Raw genomic sequence first — 19,835 nt, forward strand, 5'->3', positions numbered from 1 at the left:
TGGGGTCAACTGGGAAGGAAGGACGGCGTCTCAGGCAGAGAACAGATGTGCCCAGATCCAAGGTGGGATGGTGTGAAAGAGCTGCAGAAAGCATGCACAAGGTGTCTGGGGCGAGACAGGGCCTGGCCCTGGTGGACTGTGGACTGTGGACCACCGCGTGTGCCCCTTCAGCCCTCTTATTTCCACCGCTCCACAATTCATGACAAGTGCTGCATCTTGAAACCAAAACAGAGAGGTTGGGAATTTACAACAAACCAAATTAAATGATGGTGTTTCTTGCAGACACTGTGAGCCCACCCATGGAGGTACACAAACCATCCTCATAAAACCAAGCCCCAGAGTGGGTTGTGGTATGAGCACCGCCAGCCAAGTCTGCTGTGGCAGGGACAGGGACGTAGGACGATGGTGTCACGGCACTTAAAATTGTCTTCAGAGGATGCTTTCCTTCAACCTGGAGTCATTGTGCCGCCATTGTCTAGCATTGTGCCATGCTGCTTGTAAAAAGAAATGGAAGAAAAATCAGCTTCCCTGCATGCATCATTGTGCAAGAGGTAGCTGAGGACCAGGGCTTATTTCAGGCACTTGACTGCAGTTTCTTTTATCATGTAAATTTCTTTCATGTAAGTTACATGATAGTCCTTTAGGAGTAATGTGTTTTCTCACCTTGCCGTTTTCTCAAGAGCATTGTTTTGTGAGGGCGGTTGATCATCAGTTAATTATTACACGGAGGCGTTACTGAAGAGGCATCTGAATGTGGCTGGGAGAGCGTGGTTCCTGAGGGCTAAGCGTTCCCAAAGGATGAGCGGAGAGGCTTGCTCTGCCTGCGTCCCCATCAGCGGTGACCAGCAGCAGATCACCACGCCTCAGGGGCCCCACACCCGTGGTCTCTTCCTAGAGCTCCAGTCCCAAGCCTGCCTGCGCTCTCTGGAACCCTCCAGAGTGTTCTCAGCGCAGCCCACTTTGGTAGCACAGGAGGAGAGCCCTCCAGCTAGAAAGCTCCAGTAGAAGCCGGCGAAGTGAGGTGAGGGCACTGTCCTCAGTGACTTTGCTGGACTCAATATTCCCCTCTGTTAAGGGCCTACTGCCTTGGTAGGTCATTTGGATTACAACATTAAATTATTTCATGTAGTCTCGCCTCCTTTTCTCGAAGGGCAGTAATTGATACCAGTTGAGCAGGAAGTTTTATCACATCCAAATGAAAATGGTAGAAGAAAAATATTTTAAAGAGAAAATTCAGCCTGTTTTATTTCATGAGCTTTACCACATCCAAATAAAAATAGTAAAAGAGAAACATTTTGATAAAGAAAATTCAACCTGTTTTTATTTCATGAGCCTAATGGAAGTTTGAGTAGTTAATGGAAAGTTCTGGCCGGACACAGAGGCTCACGCCTGTAATGCCAGCACTTTGGGAGGCTGAGGCAGGCGGATCACCTAAGGGCAGGAGTTCGAGACCAGTCTGACCAACATGGACAAACCCCGTCTCTACTAAAAATACAAAATTAGCTGGGCGTGGTGGTGCATGCCTGTAATCCCAGCTACTCCGGAGGCTGAGGCAGGAGAATCACTTGAACCTGGGAGGTGGAGGTTGCGGTGAAGCCGAGATCGTGCCATTTTACTGCAACCTGGGCAACAAGAGCGAAACTCCGCCTCAAAAAACAACAGAAAAACAAGGTTCAACCAGAGACATCCAGTTATGAGAATGAAAATAATGTCACTTCTAAAGCATACTAGTGGGCCCTGGGAACCTTGGCATTTGGCAGTGTCGGGCCAAGGATGCAGAACTGAAGTTGGGGACGGGGAGCTGCTCGGTCTCCAAGCTGCCATGAGCTGTGTGCTCTTGACCAAACTCCTAACCTCCTTAGAAGTGGAATAGACACAGTAAGACCTGGCAGAGTTAGGAAGGCTGAATAACAGACATTACACAGCAGCACTTGTTAATTGTAAAGGGCTATTGGGTTGTAAGCTGCTTGTGGTCATGAGGGTGGAAAAAATGAATCACTTATAATTTGTTAATAAATTTAAACCAAAACTTAAGCTGTTTTATGTATTAGTTATTAGTGTGGAATTAGTCTCATCAAGGTAAATCAGTTATGCATTGATTTTTTTGGTTGTCTCAAGCATTTTGACTGCGTTTTTTTTCTCTGTGTAGAACATGGACAGATGGGTTTGTCCCGTGTGAGAATTCCACAGCCTTGCCGTTCTCTTGCTGCCCCTCCTCTGTTACGGCCTCGCTACCTAGGGTGATACTTAACATTTGAGCAGGAAGTCTTGACAAACGACGCTGAGATTTCCAGGCTTTTCTTAGATCCCCCGTAGTGCGAGGACCCACAGCTTCTCTGTCGTCTGTCTTGAGAGATGTCGTTCTTTCTCTGTGGTTCCTCTGGCCTCCGTCGTCAGCCAGGGTGCTGATCAGGTTCCATACAGAGTCTCACTTAGAAAGTGGCTGTTTCTAGCTCTGACTACAAGCAGCATTCATCCAAAGTTAGAACCTGTTGACTGTATTTTGCCACAAGACAATTCACTAATTACTAGAATTTTAGCTCCTTGAGTTTAGGGCAACCTTTTCGTCATTATGCAGCATGCCTGTTTTTAACAGCTAATATGTGTAATTACATTTAGAATAAGTGCACTCTAAGTGCTTTAACGGTATTCTGATATTAGTGTTGTGACCTAGCAGTTGTCTTCTGCTGGCTGAATAATTAGTTTGTTTCTAAGAGCTTTAGCGTTTGATAGTCGCCAAACACAAGGGCTTCCTTGTGGAAGGTTGATGGCTCCCAGTGACCCTTCGCTGCCATCTGGCACAGATTCAAGGGCTGCTGTCATCTGCTGCTAATTGCTGTCACCTGCACTTTGGAGTCCCTCAGCACTGGGATGCTGCTGCCTTTAGAGCGGGCCCCTCCTTGGGCCCACCTGTGTGTGCAGGAGAGGGAGCACCGCCGTAGGCCTGTGGTCTCATGCAGGAGCATTTTCAGCCAGTTTTTATTTTAATGCCTGAGGTATGAAAAATGGTGACCATTTTGCGAGGGTTATTAATTAGCTAAATCCAAGCGTTTTGTCTGTTTTATGATTTGTTTTAATGGTTCTCATTCTTAGTAGCCTGTTTAGGCTGGCAAGATTGTTTCCACAACATTTTACAGAAGACTTCTTTAATCCTCTTTCGTAAACTGATAAGCCATAGTCAGGGCACTAGCCTATAGCACCATATTATATTAATGTATTTTACTTGTAATTTAGAGAACAAGAAGAATATCCTGATTTGAAGTCTAAACTGTCCCCCGTGGCACTGCACAGCTGATAACCGCAAACGAGAAAGATGTGTATATCAAATAGTTTACAAAATGAAGCCAGCTGTGTTTCCCTACATACTGTGGCTTCCTGACATGCATCATTAAACCTTATTAGCTACTTCCTTTTACAAAGATTCTTGTAGTCTTGAACATTGCATATTAACATTTTCTGCCCCTCCAACTGGAAATTATTTGCTTTATTGTAGAGTGTCAACTTGCTCTAGTTTCTGATGCGTTCTAATTGGTACTTTGGAGTATAATCATCGTGTGATACCACGCCATGCATTTCTTTATTTGGAAATTAATACAGACCTTTTTACTTTATCTGTCAATCTGAGCAACTTTTCACACAATTCTCAACTCTTGGGATTGCTTACAAGCCATTAAGTATGAAATGGCTCATAAAGTGTCTCTGAAGACATAAAGTAACACAAAAATTTTAGATGGTTTAAAATAATGTTGCATTTTGCCAAGATACCAGTAATAAACCTCTTAGACAGTTTTAATAATAAAGGGTGATTATGCAAGATGAAAAGTTTATTTAACCATATTACCTTTATCATTTAAAATTCTCAGCAAATCTGCCAAAGTTCATTTTCCTTACAAAAGAATACAAATCCTAACAACCATGGATTTCTGAAAACGATGTAATTCAAAGTTAGCTATTAGACTGCTATAACTATCCTTCATTCTTCTTTCTCTTTCTTTGCTATTCTATGTCTGCAATTCTGCTATTCTGCCTTAAAAATTAAAACATTTACCTATTATTAGCTTCTGGTTAATAGCTAGTTAAGCAGATGTGTGGGCGGAACAGAAAATGTACAGAACCTAGTGACTTTGTTCACGATGATAGTAATTCTGAGGTGTTTCAGACATTGGTCAGCATTTTATATATCCTCATGTTTTTAATATAATTATAAATAGGTGAATATGCATTTAATTGCAAGGGGAATGAAATAGAATACTGATTGTAGTTCTGATCAGCAAATATTTTAGTCATACGTCTTGTCAAGACAGCTAATGGCTCTTGATTTAAAAATAGTGTTGAGTAGTTTTACATAGTGGTAGGTGCCAGATATCTGGAGAATGGGATGGAGATCTTCCAGTGGCTTATAAATCCCCACATATTTACACAATAAGCCAAGAAACACAGAAGGAGAGTGTGACATGTTACTTGACAGTGACAGCCTTGTGTCCTTGACTAGGTCCTGTAACATGTCTTCTGTGCTGATTCTGATACACCTGTATGTAGGTTATCAAGGTGGTGGAAACATGCTGAAGTCAGCTGGACCACAGTTGAGCACTTAAGCATTAAGGAATTTTCCTGATCATTGTCATTTTGTGGTGGTTTCTAAGATACTGTTAGAAGAACAATTAGCAACTTCAAATGCTATGTTTAGTATTTCAAGTGGCCTTAATGAAACCAGACTTTCTGGAATCTTACATAAAAATATTTTTCACTGATACTGTTTAGTAAATTCCCTTGCACAAACCATTAAATATGTTATACTTGTTGGCATGCCAAAGCAAGAATTCGGATGCCAACATTTTGAAATTAATTACTGAAGAAATTTCTCACTTTACTGTAGAAACTAATCTGTATCATTACCTCTTAATAAAGATAATCTAGGTTGGAAATTAAAGTTTTAATTATAAAATTAGTGATCTTGTTTACTAATAATCATTTAACCATTCTCTTTTCTAAAATTTTATAAGAGAAATAAGCAGGTGGAAAGTAGTCTCCCCACAACCCTCCCCCCCCCCCCCCCCGCCCCCTCTGTTCTCCGCAGTTTCTTTAAAAACACAGTTTTCATGGCCATGTTCCAGGCAGGCTCCATGGAAGGAGGGCTAGGCTGGTGCCTGTCTGCTGGGCCACCCCCCTGCCCTCCTGTGCACCTATATTTGCAAGGACTCACTTTGCTTGTGGAAAGGAATGGTCCCATCTATTTTTCTCTTCTGAATCCCAGCCTTTTCCCACCATCTATGGCCCAACATTTCCAAGGTACTTACTGGAATAATTTCTTCAATATCTCACATTCTGAACACTAGAAACGCATCAACTAATTTTTTTTTAAGCTCCTTGAAAAGAGTTCAAAGCTCTTTGAAGGAAAGACAGACCTTGTGCTTGGGAATTTTGGAATACTGTGACATTAGAAGCCCTGACCACATATTTAGTAATTTTCTTCATGAGTTTTTAATAGAATCTGATGACATTTTAGTACTACACAAGATTTTTTGTTCAGCAACATATTTTGTAAATTATACTGTAATGAATATTTAAAAGTATATTTTAAGAGTGTTTCTACCCTACCCTGAGATATTTAAAATAAAGACTTGCTACATTCAGGGTAAAATAAAAAGGCAGATACCTCCCAGAAGAAAGATTTGTAAGGAGCATAGTCTCTTCAGTGTGTACTATTAGAAACAGACTGAGAAAATGAAAGGAGATGCGTGCTCTGTATTTTAAATCATTTTAAAGAAAGCCATGGTCTTCCCTTTCTTACCATGTCTCTTAAAGTTTTATGACTCCTAGTAAGAGACCTTCTTTTACAATATCAGTACCACTTAGAGTTATTATTAGAATGGAATCTATTTTTTATATGCTTTGGGGCAAGAAGTATTTGAGTGTGTGCCTTGTAAAGAAGCATCAAGCAGTCAGAACTCCTGGGCTCCTAGGGACCCTGAGGTCCAGTGACCTCCCACCCCCCACTGTCAGGATCTGCTCTTCTTGGAGTTCCTGCAGAGCTTGCTGGCTTGTCTGTAAAATACAATGAGAGCTTTATAACCCCCCTAAAGTCCTGGGTATTGTGTGTTTAGATAGTAAGGGTTAGAGAATAGGTTCATGCTCTTTGTAAAATATTTGTTAAAATAAATATAAAATTACCCAAATAAACTGTGTATTAGACTGAAAACCAAATGCCACTTCTATGAATGATGTTGCATGTTGAGGTTTCTGGTGTTAGTGGGTAGCTTACGTTATTGAAGGAATTATTTTAAATTGGTGGCTGGTCTTGGCAAAACCATTTAAAATTGATGCCTTCCTACATTAAGACAAAAAAAACAGTAAATATGTTCAGGATCTTGAAATCATTAAGGAAGCTGTTGTTACAATGTTATCAACTTAGTTTTTAGCTCTGAAACCTTAGGAGGGCACCAACCTACTGACTGAGGAGGGCACCACCCTACTGACTGTGCGGAGGGCACCGCCCTACTGACTGAGGAGGGCACCGCCCTACTGACTGTGAGGAGGGCACCGCCCTACTGACTGAGGAGGGCACCGCCCTACTGACTGTGCGGAGGGCACCGCCCTACTGACTGAGGAGGGCACCGCCCTACTGACTGTGAGGAGGGCACCGCCTTACTGACTGAGGAGGGCACCGCCCTACTGACTGAGGAGGGCACCGCCCTACTGACTGTGCGGAGGGCACCGCCCTACTGACTGAGGAGGGCACCGCCCTACTGACTGTGAGGAGGGCACCGCCCTACTGACTGAGGAGGGCACCGCCCTACTGACTGTGCGGAGGGCACCGCCCTACTGACTGAGGAGGGCACCGCCCTACTGACTGTGAGGAGGGCACCGCCCTACTGACTGTGCGGAGGGCACCGCCCTACTGACTGAGGAGGGCACCGCCCTACTGACTGTGCGGAGGGCACCGCCCTACTGACTGTGAGGAGGGCACCGCCCTACTGACTGTGAGGAGGGCACCGCCCTACTGACTCTGAGGAGGGCACCGCCCTACTGACTGAGGAGGGCACCGCCCTACTGACTGAGGAGGGCACCGCCCTACTGACTGTGCACAGCATTTCCGAGGTCCTGTCTTGAAATTAGGGCATCTTATGAGATGCCAGATTTTTATTCAGGGCCCCCTTCCTACCCCCCATAATCCAGGATGTTCAAGTATGTAGATTCTGGCCAGCATTCTGCGTGACAAAACATAAATTTAGGGTAACGCTTTTTGTCAGAAATAAATAAATGAGTGAGTGTATGTGATGTGCTGGACTGGTTGGGTTAGAAATGGCTGGCGCTTTCCAGAGAGCGGGACTGCAGGGATCAGGACGCGCGCCGGCCTCGCGCTCCCCCTGCTGGCCGCGCCCCGCACTCCCCGCGCTCCCTGGCTTCCCCTCCCAGCCGCCTATGGGAGGTGTGAGTACGACTCGGAGACAGATGACTCTGAGACAGACGTGAGCACCGCAGCGGTGATCGGCAGTGGAGTGACTCCTACACTTCAGCCTCCTCCTCCTCCTGATTTTCAGTTAAACAATGTGGTGATTGTAAAATAAGATTAGGAATGATGTACATTAGAAAATGGATAGGCTTATCTTAATATTCAGTGCTGGATTTTTAACGTAATTTCTATACGTAGAGCAAAAATTAAATTTCCAGATAGTTTCTGGATCATTTTGCATGTTATCACATGCTTATTTTTGTTTTAAATATGGCTTTGATGTATCACAAGTTGAGAACATTTGAAAGAATTTATAATACTAAAAATAAAAGTTTTAACTTACTACTTACCTTCCAGCCACTGTGTTGCTTTGCATGTGCTGACCTTTCATATATTGATTTACTTTGCGAAGGTTCTAATATATCAGTAAAGGCTGCCACACACTAACAGATGGAATCCAGTTGTCCTGTATGAACGTAGACAGTCAGCATGAGTTTTGTAAGGGCGAGCATGAGATGTGTGTATGTGTATACATGTGTTCAGAGATGATGCTACTTTCTGACATTATGGACAATTATAAAAAATTCTGGTGAGTGGATACGTGTCCTAGGAAATGCTAGAGCCAGTATCGACATTTCTCAAGCGATCTAGGAGTCCAGCAGTTTGAGAAAATAACCTCATTCTGCACTCATGAAGCCCCCTTCAAACTTAGCAGGTAATATGCTTGCAAATTTTAGTAATAATTTTATCCTTAAAAACATGTTTATATAGGTCGGCGGACAGAGTGACAATCAATATGCATAGTCTGTAACATCAAAAGTTGGGTAGCTCCAGTTTGTGTAAACTAGGTGTGAGGGTTTACTTTGAACTCCCTTGTCTCTTAATTACGTGTCATATGTTGGTTTCAAAAGTGGTTTTGCTTCCCTGTTTAGTAGCTGATTCTTGCATTAATACTTTTCTTATTTATACAAAAAATATAGTACTTTTTTATGTTAATGTTCAAGGGAAAACATTTTATATAATAACTATATAGCAAGCAAGGGAAAAAGCTTAAATTCTGAGTATAGAATAGGCAAAATGTTAAATTTCTTGGTAGGCAAACATGTAGGTTATGAAATAATTCTTTCAGAATAGACTTTAAATTGTCTATTGTATAAATACAGGTTTTGATTTTTAAGAACTAAGGTGATAAATTGTAACATTAAGAATTGTTGTGCTGATACTTATTTAGGGAATTCTTAAAGCACAGATTATTGAGCCAACAGACTATAATGGCCAAAAGAAACCCTTCTTATTTCGCAGATCACTGAGGCGATAAACGATAATGGCTCAGCCACATCTATAGTGTGCGGTCAGCCTGCATGTACTACACACACTTAAGGCTTAGTAGTTCATATCCAAAAAAGAATAATAAACTTCAGAAGGAAAAAGACTATGTAGCATCACTTTTTAAAAACTAATACTTTTAATTTAAACTTCGTAATGGAAAAAGTTGTTGCTCTAAAATTTAGTACTTAGATTTAGTGCATGAGTTTCATTTATTTGAAATGCAGAAACACAAATGAAGGTCTGAAAATTACTTATTTTTTTCTTGTCTCTTAAGATTCTACTAGCAGTGGAAAATACAGGGCTTATTTGTTTCAAAGATACTTAAAAGAATATGCTTTTTATAGGAATTTCAGTTAGGTTAATGCATAGCCCTATATCAATTTTGTAGTCAGGGTCCAAATTCGAAATGAAGAACTGATCCACAAATAGTTCAGCTGATGAAAGACAAGCAGTGTTAACAGTTGTGTTTTTCCGTACGTAGTCAGCCATGTACAAAGCTGTTCTTCTCTGCTGGTGCAGAGTAGCATGAATGAATTGGGTGTCAGAGTCGAGGCTTTTCAAATTGTCCTATATTCACAGGGAAACTACAGGACAAAGTAAAATAATTTAGTTTTCTGCAAGAGTTTAAATTGGCTCTTTGAAGTTTTGCATTTTACTATTCTAAACTACTTCTTTGTAAGGGGTAAGTACGCGTGAGTTTTAAAAGATGGGTGAGAGTGTTTGGATGCCGACATCCTGTTCACCCAGGGTGACATCATCAGCAATAAGTGTTGCACGGGCACTTTGTTGAATCATGGATAGGGCCTGAGACTTTACAGCATTCGACGTCTGCTCCAATTTGCCGTGTACATTGATTGCTTAGGAACTTAGTAGTATGATGTGAGTTTTAATTTTGAGATGGTTTGAAGTGTTGCTGTGTCATGGAGATAAGGTCTGATTCTCACTCGTCCGAGCATTCATTTAAAAAAAAAAAAAAGCCTGATCTTTTCTTGATTAAGCAGGAGAATACCGTATTTACCCTTTATTGTTGGTATAAACCATTATTTTACTGAGAGCCATTAGCTATTTAAAACTTGGTACATAAATTAAAGAGGAGCTAAATGGATTTGTGATCGTTGCCATTAGTAGCATTTTAGATTATACAGGCAATTATTGTGTTCATTATCCTAGAACAGCCCCTTTGCAGAATCATTGTGGTTGTCTTAGACATTATGCACAAATTTTCCCTTGGAGATTAAAATTTGCAGTAGCGTATTTAATTTTGTTATTGCAGTTGTTTCAAATAAAACAAATATTATGACAAGTAGAAGAAAATTTGCTTTACTAATATAGGAGATGACAGTGAATGTTGAAAATAACTTGTAAGTGTATTTACATTACCTTTTCTTAAATAGTCGTAATTACTTCAAGTGATTAATATATTTTATGGGTGAAAAGTTTACAGTCATGGCAGAAGTTATCTGGTCTGTCCAGGGATTGAAGACATTTTTTAAAGAAGGAAGAGATCCACATCAAAACTGAAGTGACCACCTTCTTTATAGAATCTGTAACTTTATACGTTAACTGGTTTTTATTTTAAATAGTTTATAAGAGTTCAGATTGTATTTTAGATCAGTTGAAGAAAAGCATGTTTCAGAGAAATTTAATATTAAAAGATTATTCATTGAAGTGGGTTTAAAAAATGCAAGTGTTGAAATGTGTCTTTTCTTCTGTTTTGTTAGAATTGAAAAAATAAAATAAAATAAAAGCAACCTACAAGCTTTACACTATATGCTGTAGTTTGGTTACAAGTTATATTCCAGGAACAACAGTCATAGTTCAGAAAATGCCACCTGCAAGGCACAGCCCATCCTTGAAAAGTTATATTTTATTCCACTAAATGTTTTATTGCTCTTAAGTTTAAAGGGGGTGGGAGAAGACAACATATACTTGGCTTCAGAGTGATTTTACATTCACTAGTCAAGCATCTGACCACATCTGTCTTCATCAATGAGAAAGGTGATAATGCTTTGATGATCTGCATATCGGTGTGCAGTGGGCGGCTTTGAATGTTTCCATCCAATACGTGGCATTTTTTGAAAGGAAACTTTGTATTCATTTCTGAGTGTTTTTGTCCTGGCTTTTACAGTTCCTCACTGCTATGTTGCAGGGGAAAGTGTGAGGTGGTGGTTATGCATTTTGCAAGACAGTGATTCTTTATTTTATTACAAAAAAAGACCAACTCTGGAAGGCCAGATTAAATCATTCCTTTCACTTTTTAATGGGATTTGGATGAATAGAGTAAAATATGCACTTTGCATTCATTGATAGCATCTTTAGGTTGAGGTAATTGAGTCTTTTTTCCCTGAGTGAATGAATAATGACTTCATCTGATCCTCAGTGAGGCCTGAAACTTAGACCGCCTTTGTCACAGCAAAAGGATCTGGGCTTTGAAACATGCTCTACTTCCCTGGCTTAATTTTTCTTCATTTTAATCCAAAAACCTATTTTTCTCAATAATTCAAGCATAAACTATGTAGTAGTCGAAGTAGCGGAAATTGCACGATATTTGTCCTGGTTGTGCTGCTTTTTAAATAGAGCTGATAAATCAGCCGCTGTGGTCTTCAGCTGCCCCATTCTCAAGGGAAGGCACAGCCCATACCCACAGCAGCGTTGGGAACTTCAGAACTGGTTGAGTACCGCTCCCTTTCCGACCATTTGTGATCTGGGGGAGCGGCGCTGTTACTGGTCCTGTGGCTGACCCAGAGAAGAGAAAGCCCCATGCTGGAGCTCCGAGATGTTGCTGTGGACGTTTTACTTGGCTAGAAGGGGATCTGCTGCTGTGAATTAGAGGGCAGTGTGCTTTCTTGGGAGAATATAGAGCTGGGAATGTGCAGTCTTTGAAGAGTTTCTGTTGAAAATGAGCTGCTGTCTGTGTTGCTGTATTGCAACATGGAGAAGAGTTTTTGTGGCAGGCCAAGTGTCTCATTAATTGTTACATTAGAATCGAGTCACTATTTCATATAAAACTGACACTTTGTGTTTGAAGTGTCCTCAGGAGTCTTACACAGTGAAGTGGCCAAGTGAGCCCTGTGGCAGTGTGCGCAGGACAGATCACAGGAGGGGCCACCCCACCCCGCTGAATGCGGCATCCCGTCTGTGTTGGTCATGGAACCCACACTCGGCACACCAGTCCCATGGCTTTGGGGTCCTTGTCATCGCTACTGTTGTGAAAGGCCATGAAGTATTTATTAACCGATGGTAGTGCTGACTCTCGGCCACAGGAAGTGATTTAAAACAAGCCTGGTTAGAAAAGAAAACTTACTATTTTATGATTCTGTTTTATAACATAGATCACTGGTGTTCATCTTATTTCTCCTACTAGATTAGCTGTTTCTTGTAGGTAAAATCTTATAGTTAGCTCATTTTCATAACCTTAGAGTTTAGCACAAAATGTAGTAGACATTTAAATTTGTTTAATTAGTTGAGTTTTCTTCGCAGCTGCACTTAATGGACTTTCTGACAAAGTTTTATTTTTGCTTGATAACTGCAGGTTCTGATGATCTCATGAGAGTTTGTGGAAAATATTAATCAAAACCAGATATAAACTAAATATATGAGTTGTGGGAAAAGGCTAGCTTTCTATTGGGCAAAGTTGCAGATTTTTCAAAAGGCACTACAAAATAAACCAAGTTATTTATTAGCTCAGTAATTCTCAAACTTTATTTTTTTTAATCAGGTTTTTTGCAGTCATGTTTTCTTTGTGTACTCCTTTTCAAAAGTTGTTCCAGATTCAGGAGAAATTGAGATGGCAGATAGATAACTAACCTGATAGAATTTAGTCTTCCGTTAATGTCACATAGATCAGAAATAAGTAGGTAAGTTAAGTACATGCTGTTCCCTGACCTAGTGATGCCAAAGGCAGTGGCCTCTCACCCTGGCACCTCTGCCCTGTGGGTACCACCACTTACAGATGAGGAAAACGAGGTCTAACAGAGTTTAAGGGTGTTCCTCAAGTCACACATTTAGTAAACAGAGGAAGTGGATTCCAATCCAAGTGTGTAGTAAGAGCAGTAGCAGCACACATGGGAGGCGTACTGCCCAGTAGGAACCGTGGCCACTGTGCCATGCGCTCCCTCTTCGCATCCCCTGGGGGCTGTAAGGAAAACATCCCAGAATCCCTATTTTACAGATAAGAAAACCAAAGCCCAGCTTGCCCAAGGTTATGCCGCTAAGTGGCAGGGCCAGCATCTAAATTAGCCTAAATCCAGAGTCCCGAGGAATCTTAGTTGCTGTGCTGTGTCACTTCTCCCACCCTTCCTGCAGCGCCAAGTTCCCTCTCATCCCCCAGCCCTACTGACTGGACTGCCTTGTGGTCTTTCAGGGCTGAAAGCAAGCAAGGAGAAACAGTCCATAGCGATTGCTAGAGCTCGAAATTGAAGCTACATGCTTCAGAAGAGCTGTATTCTCTTAACTTGTGCAGTGAGAGCTGCTTGGGTTGCTAGTTCTCTCTGTTTCCAAGATCCTATACAGAATGCAGCCAAAAAACTGAACTGATGCTTATTGACATAATTTGCCCTCACAGTTTGCTCAGCTGGTAAACGATCCATAGAATGGACTTGCGTGTAGCGTGCCTTACTGGGAGAACACACAATGTAGGATCTGTGCAAATTAAAAAGATTTTATTTTAAGCTAGCTAACTATTGCTTTTTTTTTTTTTTTTTTTTTTTTTGCTGTAAGACAAGTTCTTTCAGAGAGACTGCTGGTAGATCGGAAAGACATACATACTGTCCTGTTCTTGGGAACTCTCCATCTTGAGTAGAATCCTCATGGGGGAGGTGCAGAGGCACCCACACGGATAACAGAGGCATGGTCATGGCGTAGCACATGCAAGGAAGACCCGCCCGTGCCCTCAGAAGTCTCTGTTCCCGGGCTGGGCCCTCAGAACTCTGTGTTCCCCTGCTGCGCGCCGAGCAAGCTTCCAGTGCCCTTCTCTAGGCTTGTGTTTCACTTTGCCTGAGCCGGTGACCAGCATGCCACCCTCCAGAGGCCGTGTCTGAGTTCACTGCGGCTGTGTGCTCTGGCCCGTGTTTTGTCAGTAGACCCTTTCTGGAAATGCTCTGGGGATCATGATTCATTTCTAGAAATTCTGCCTGAATTTTCATATTTCATTATAATAAAGGCTAATACCAATAAATTTTAAAGTTTTTTTTTATGTCATCACTACTATGCATTCTGATTTATAATATTAGGGACATTGTGGTTAGCTTGTTCATGTATTATGTGTTTTTCTTTCAGGTTGGTTTGTTGGACCTTGAACTCAATCGGCTGACGAAAGCGCTATTTTTGGCTTTAGTTGCTCTTTCCATTGTTATGGTAACCTTACAAGGATTTGTGGGTCCATGGTACCGCAATCTTTTTCGGTTCCTTCTCCTCTTTTCTTACATCATTCCCATAAGGTAAGTTTAAAAATGAAAATAAAACAAATGTCTGGTTTCATTGAGTATGATTTTATTGAATTTATCTTTCTCAGTATGAAAGAAATTACCCAAACAAAGCTAGAGAAGTAGGAGCCAGAAGTTCTGAGGAATCTTGAGGAATTCTTGTGTGGAAATGTTGTTGGGGGAGACGTCATCAGTGCCAGTAGAATGATCTAGAGGTGCCGTACTTTCCCGATAGTGAATGTGTTGATGGTGTCTTCTTCAACAATCAGAAGATATTTCCTGATGAAACATAAACCAGAATTTCACAAAATTAGTTTTGTTTTTTGCTGATAGACTTTTAAATGTCCAGTGCCCTTTGATCTGTGTGGAATCACTGGCATTTTAAAGTTCTATTTAATATATCTAATATCTGTCAAGTTAGATAAAATATTAAGGCTGTGTTTTAGTAGGGACTATCATTTCAGAATGTTAACCTATATTATAACTACAGATTGGAATATAAATAGTTCATATTAGATGCCTGTTTAATGTAAAGACTAATATTTTACCATATAAACATAAATCCATTTTTAACTATTTTCTAAAATATTTTAAGAAAGATATTCTTAATATATATGATTTAAAATTTTCATAGGAATGAGCAACTGAAACCTAATGATGGATAAAGTATGAATCTAGAATATCTACCTTTTGTAACAGAGAATGGACTAAAACGGTATAGAATGCTTAGGCTCAAGGATGTAGCCACTTTGAAAAGAAAGATATCTCTATTTCTAAACCAGCTTTCTCCAAAATTTGCTCTAAAAGGTGATGTCTCTTCCATTTACTTACGTCATAAAGTCAGAGCTATAATCTGTTCTTGGGATGTGTACACACTGCACTGCCCTCACAGGCAGTCACCAGGAATGAATCCAGTTGCTCTCACGCAGTCTGTTCGAGAGGTAGGAAATCAGCCTCCTTTCTGCCCGTCACAGTACAGATTCCTGTTGATGCTGCCTTCCATGGTGTTGCTGGTTCACGGGTGGCCAGGCCTGTGCAGAGAGCACGCAGCAAATAGCAACTTCTCATTGCGGCTGTGTAACTTGCTGCTGACATAGACTTTCTGCACTCCGTAAAGCTGACTGCAGAGATGGCTGTTCCAGCCTGGCTTGTGGATTAAACCTAATAAGGCCCAGCTTCCCCCCTCTCCTCTCCCACCACACTGCAGCTATCCCCGTGTGCCAGCTGCTTCCCACCCTAGCTGTGTCCTCTGCTTCAGTGCTCCTCTACCTCATCATTCCATGGCTGGGCTTGTCTTGTCACTCGGCTCTTACCCTAAATACCTTTCCTCAGAGAGGCTGCATTTGTCTGCTCAGTACAGACCAAGAAGCAGCCAGCCACTTGCTATCATAGCAGCCTATTGAATTCTGTGTAGATCTCTATGACATTCATCTTGTTTGTTGCCTGTTTCTCTCTTCTCACTAAGCCCTGTGAGAATAGAGGCCTTGTATGTCCCGTTTGTTGTTGTGTCCTAGTTAGGACCTAGAACGTAGCACGCTTGGGATGTGGTAGGGCCTCTGTAAGTATTTGTTGAATGGACCCATTACAAAGGCCCCATCCTGCTCAGAGGACCCAAGCGCAGATTGTCACAGTTCTTGTGCCGGCATGTATTGAGTGCCACAGGTGGACTCTGGAGACACAATCTGTCCTCAAAATACCCCCCACCCACTGGCTAAGTGGCAATAAACAAAGTATAACCAGAAAGTAACCTGCCTTTTTTATCTGACTGTCATGCCAGAATTTACTTCTTCAGATGTGATGGTCCTTCAGGTAGTTCTCATTTGTTGTTCAGCCTGAGTACTCACTTTGATCCCAGGCCCTTCACACATTGCATCTTCTCTCCACCAGCTTCCTCCATTTGATGCCACCCACTCCCCAAGAGTCTCATTTGTCTCCATACACATGAATGAGCCCTAATCTCCATTGTTGTATTGTCCAGTGTCGTGTGAGAAGATAGGTTAGCCATCAAGTGAAGGAGGAGATAAGACATTTCTCCTGCTTTTCTTAGTTTCTGCCAGCTGGAATGCCTGTCTCAGGCAAAGCAGGCTGCAGTGACTGACTCAGATGGAGGAGCTGCTTCTGCTCCTAGAGCTGCAGTGAGCCCCTCCTGACACTGCAGCCTTGCTCACTCAAAGACCTTCTGACGAATGGGAGTCAAGTCTCTGGTTCTTAGTAGCTCCACGTAAGGCACATAGAGGGGCACATATGCATGTTTGTGCCAGCTTGAGAACCTGTCTCAAGGGTGGTATATTTTTCTCCTATGGAGCAAATGTATTCCAACTCCCAAAATACGTTGATAGACACTTCTGAGATACTGCTTTTTGGGTTATATTAGGTTATGCATTCATTTTTATCAGAGCTTCATGACACAGAACGTGTTTGGGATTCTTCTCCTGCAAGTTGCTTCCAGAGCCTCATAGCATGTTGTTTTCGTTACCACTTGCTTTGTGGATTGGTACATGGTCATTTTATAAATATTCCATGTGTGCTTTAAAAATATATTTTTTTTACATGAAGTTATTCTATAAATATCCATTAGATTGATCTTTAATTTTTAATATCATGTATGTGCTTTACTGTCTTTTTTTTTAAAAAACTCCTTAACTTTTTAGTTACTGAGAGTGTGCAAATCTGTCACCATAATAATGAATTTGTCTATTTTCCCATGCCATTTTGTGAATTCTAGCTTTATATATATATATAGTGAGGCTATGTTATTAGTTGCCTATAGGTTTAGAATAGCTCTTATTATTCTGGTGAATGAAAATCTCTTATAAACAGCATTAGCTAGGTGGTAGTGGTGGTTTCTTAAATCCCATGCTACCATCTTTACACTTACTGTGATTAATACTTTATTTGCATTAATTTATGTCACCTTGTTTTTGCTGTGTGTTTTACTTCTATATTTATTTTTCTTTTCTTTCTTGCAATCTTTGGAGTTTTTTAAAGTCCATTTTTTCTTTTAACTTGAAGTGATACCCTATATTTCTATTATTGTGGTTTCCTTAGAAATTTTACATATTTAATATATAATATTTAGTAAAGTTTAAAATTAAGCTTTATCTTTACTCTCCTCTCAATCAATGCTAAGACCTTAAAATATTTTAAGTCAGCTCATCTTCCCTCTCCCATCCACTTACATGCTTTATTTAGTCGACATTTGCTTTCATTTTGCTGTCCTGTTTGGTTTATACTCAGTGTTTGCGCTAGACCTCCGGGCCGCAGCCTTCTTGGCATTACTGCAGTAGTCAAAGGGTGCTTCTAGCGAATCATCCTACATATTCTTGATCAGTCTTTTTTCAAAAAGGATAAGGGCTTTTAGCAGGGTAAATTTCATTTACAGAAGAATAACCTTAATGATTATGTTTGAAGTAAGACTTGGAAAATACAGTGCGTATTATTCACATTCAATCCTATTGCTTTTTATTTTGGCCGGGCGCAGTGGCTCACGCCTGTAATCCCAGTACTTTCGGAGGCTGAGGCAGGTGGATCACCTGAGGTCAGGAGTTTGGGACTAGCCTGGCCATCATGATGGAACCCCGTCTCTACAAAAATTAGCGGGGCATGGTGGCACACACCTGTAATCCCACCTACTTGAGAGGCTGAGGCAGGAGAATCACTTGAACCCAGGAGGCAGAGGTTGCAGTGAGCTGAGACCGTGCCACTGCACTCCAGCCTGGGCAGGCAAAAGAACAAAACTCTGTCTCAAAAAAACAAAGAAACAATACAAGGCAGCAAGGTAAGTGTTGTGGTCAGTAAATAGTCAAAGCTGATGCACCGGCCCCTGCTGACACAGAGCAAATGGGCAGGCCATCCAGTGCCCTTGGCCTCTTCTTAATTGGAGGGGATAGGCATAAGCATTTAAACGAAACAGTTACATAGTGGTAAACACTGTTAGTAAAGTCAAACCGGGCACTGGAACAGAGAGAACCTTGCAGGGCTTCAGAGCAATGTGGGGCTTCCCTGGCCTGGTGTTTATTAAGCGGCAGCCTGCATGGTGAGGCCACCGTGGAAGACCTGGGGAAAATGTCTTGGCAGAGAAAGCACATTGTCCCAGCACAGCAGAGACGGCCTGTGGCTGGCACAAGTGCACTCCAGCTCAGCCTCCCCAGCCTCCAGCACAGGGCGCCTGCTCCCGTCTCTGTCCAGCAAACACATCTTTTTCTAGGAATTCCTTTTTCTTCTTTGCTTTCATTAGTTGGATTCTTCTTAATGTCAGTTGATTTCTTTCAGTTCTAGAATGTCACATGATGTTCCTTTCGAGACTGCTTCTCTTTCACCACGTAAAAGGCCTAATGAGAGCTTTGCTTCCTTTTGTATCTAGGGCACCTCTGTCTTTAACTGACAGCATTGAAGAGTATTGAGACTTTTATTACATTTTAGTGAAATATTTTATTTATATGGACTATCTCCAACCACTTCTTTCTTTAGTAAAATAATATAGAAAGATTTGACCTTTTACCTTTATCCAGTTGCCAAGAAAAATTAATTATAGTTATGAAAATTAGTTTACGTAATAAGCATTTTTTAACTAAAACTAATTTTTGTTTTCATACCTCAGTAATTGTATGTATTTATAGTAAAACAAAATAGAAAATAGGGCAGGCTGATAGCTTGAGTCCAGGAGTTAGAGACCAGCATGGGCAACATGGTGAAACCTGGTCTCTCCAAAAAACAAAAACAAAAATTAACCAAGCATGGTGGCATGCGCCTGTAGTCCTAGCTAGTTGGGAGGCTGAGGCAGGAGGATTGCTTTAGCCCAGGAGGTTGAGGCTGCAGTGAGCCAAGATCACGCCACTGCACTCCAGCCTGAGCAGCAGAGCAAGAGTCTGTCTCGAAAGAAAAAATAATAATAATAAGAGAAGAAGATAAGTATTATCTGTAATCCTGCTGTCTCCACTTAAATTCTGTCAAACCTTTCCAATGTGTTTATACAGACTTACAAATATGACTATGCATATTTATATCTACATACAACACCCACACCCCAGGTGAAGTCTGTGTATCCTTTTCTAGTGTCTGCTTAGAAAATGAGGATGATAGCCGGCTTTCTGCAGGTCTCTCTTGCTCTAGTTTTTCAGTCAGCTGTTTTATGTTTAGCATGTTCAGTCATGCTTGGAGAGACTTACAAAGCAGAACTGTCACTTCCCCTCTGTTTAGCTCCAGAACATCTCACACCCACTTCAACACAAGGCTCTACCATGTTTCTCTCACTCAGGATGCAGTTACACAGGGTGCACGCAGGGGTGAGAACCGTTGATGTCAAAAGCACAGGACACTGATTTGGGAAATTAAAGTTCACATTTGATTAAAGCAAAGTTTGTTTTCCTTTTGCAAATTTTCCCGTAAAATATGAATAATGATACATTCTAGTATTTGCCAAATATGCTTTTGGATTGAATAAAGGGTAAGACTTCTAAAATATGTTTTGGTTTTGCACAGTATACAAATCTGTTGTCCTAACACTCTTAAAAGGCTTTTCAAATTTAAGAAAGTTAAGCTGTTTTATAAAAATTCCTCTGTATGAAGTAAAATATTTTGAGCTACTTGATACAATTTACATTGTAAATTTCAGAGGAAAATATTATAGT

The 19,835-nt window shown here is 41.1% G+C and overlaps 1 protein-coding gene across 24 annotated transcripts in view; it reads left to right on the forward strand.

Moving 5' to 3' along the window:
* ATP9B (ATPase phospholipid transporting 9B (putative)) overlaps positions 1-19,835 on the forward strand; it is a 318,298-nt gene that overhangs the window by 168,648 nt on the left and 129,815 nt on the right. For all 24 annotated transcript variants that reach the window (XR_010152083.1, XR_010152079.1, XR_010152080.1 and 21 more), the window contains one exon: positions 14,060-14,220. Coding sequence is in view for 19 of the 24 variants with exons in the window: in XM_016933938.4 (XP_016789427.2) it covers positions 14,060-14,220 (161 nt within the window). In the remaining 5 variants the exon portion in view is untranslated. The remainder of the gene's footprint in view (positions 1-14,059; positions 14,221-19,835) is intronic.

Source organism: Pan troglodytes, chromosome 17, assembly GCF_028858775.2.
Source record: "Pan troglodytes isolate AG18354 chromosome 17, NHGRI_mPanTro3-v2.0_pri, whole genome shotgun sequence".
Lineage (NCBI taxonomy): Eukaryota > Metazoa > Chordata > Mammalia > Primates > Hominidae > Pan > Pan troglodytes.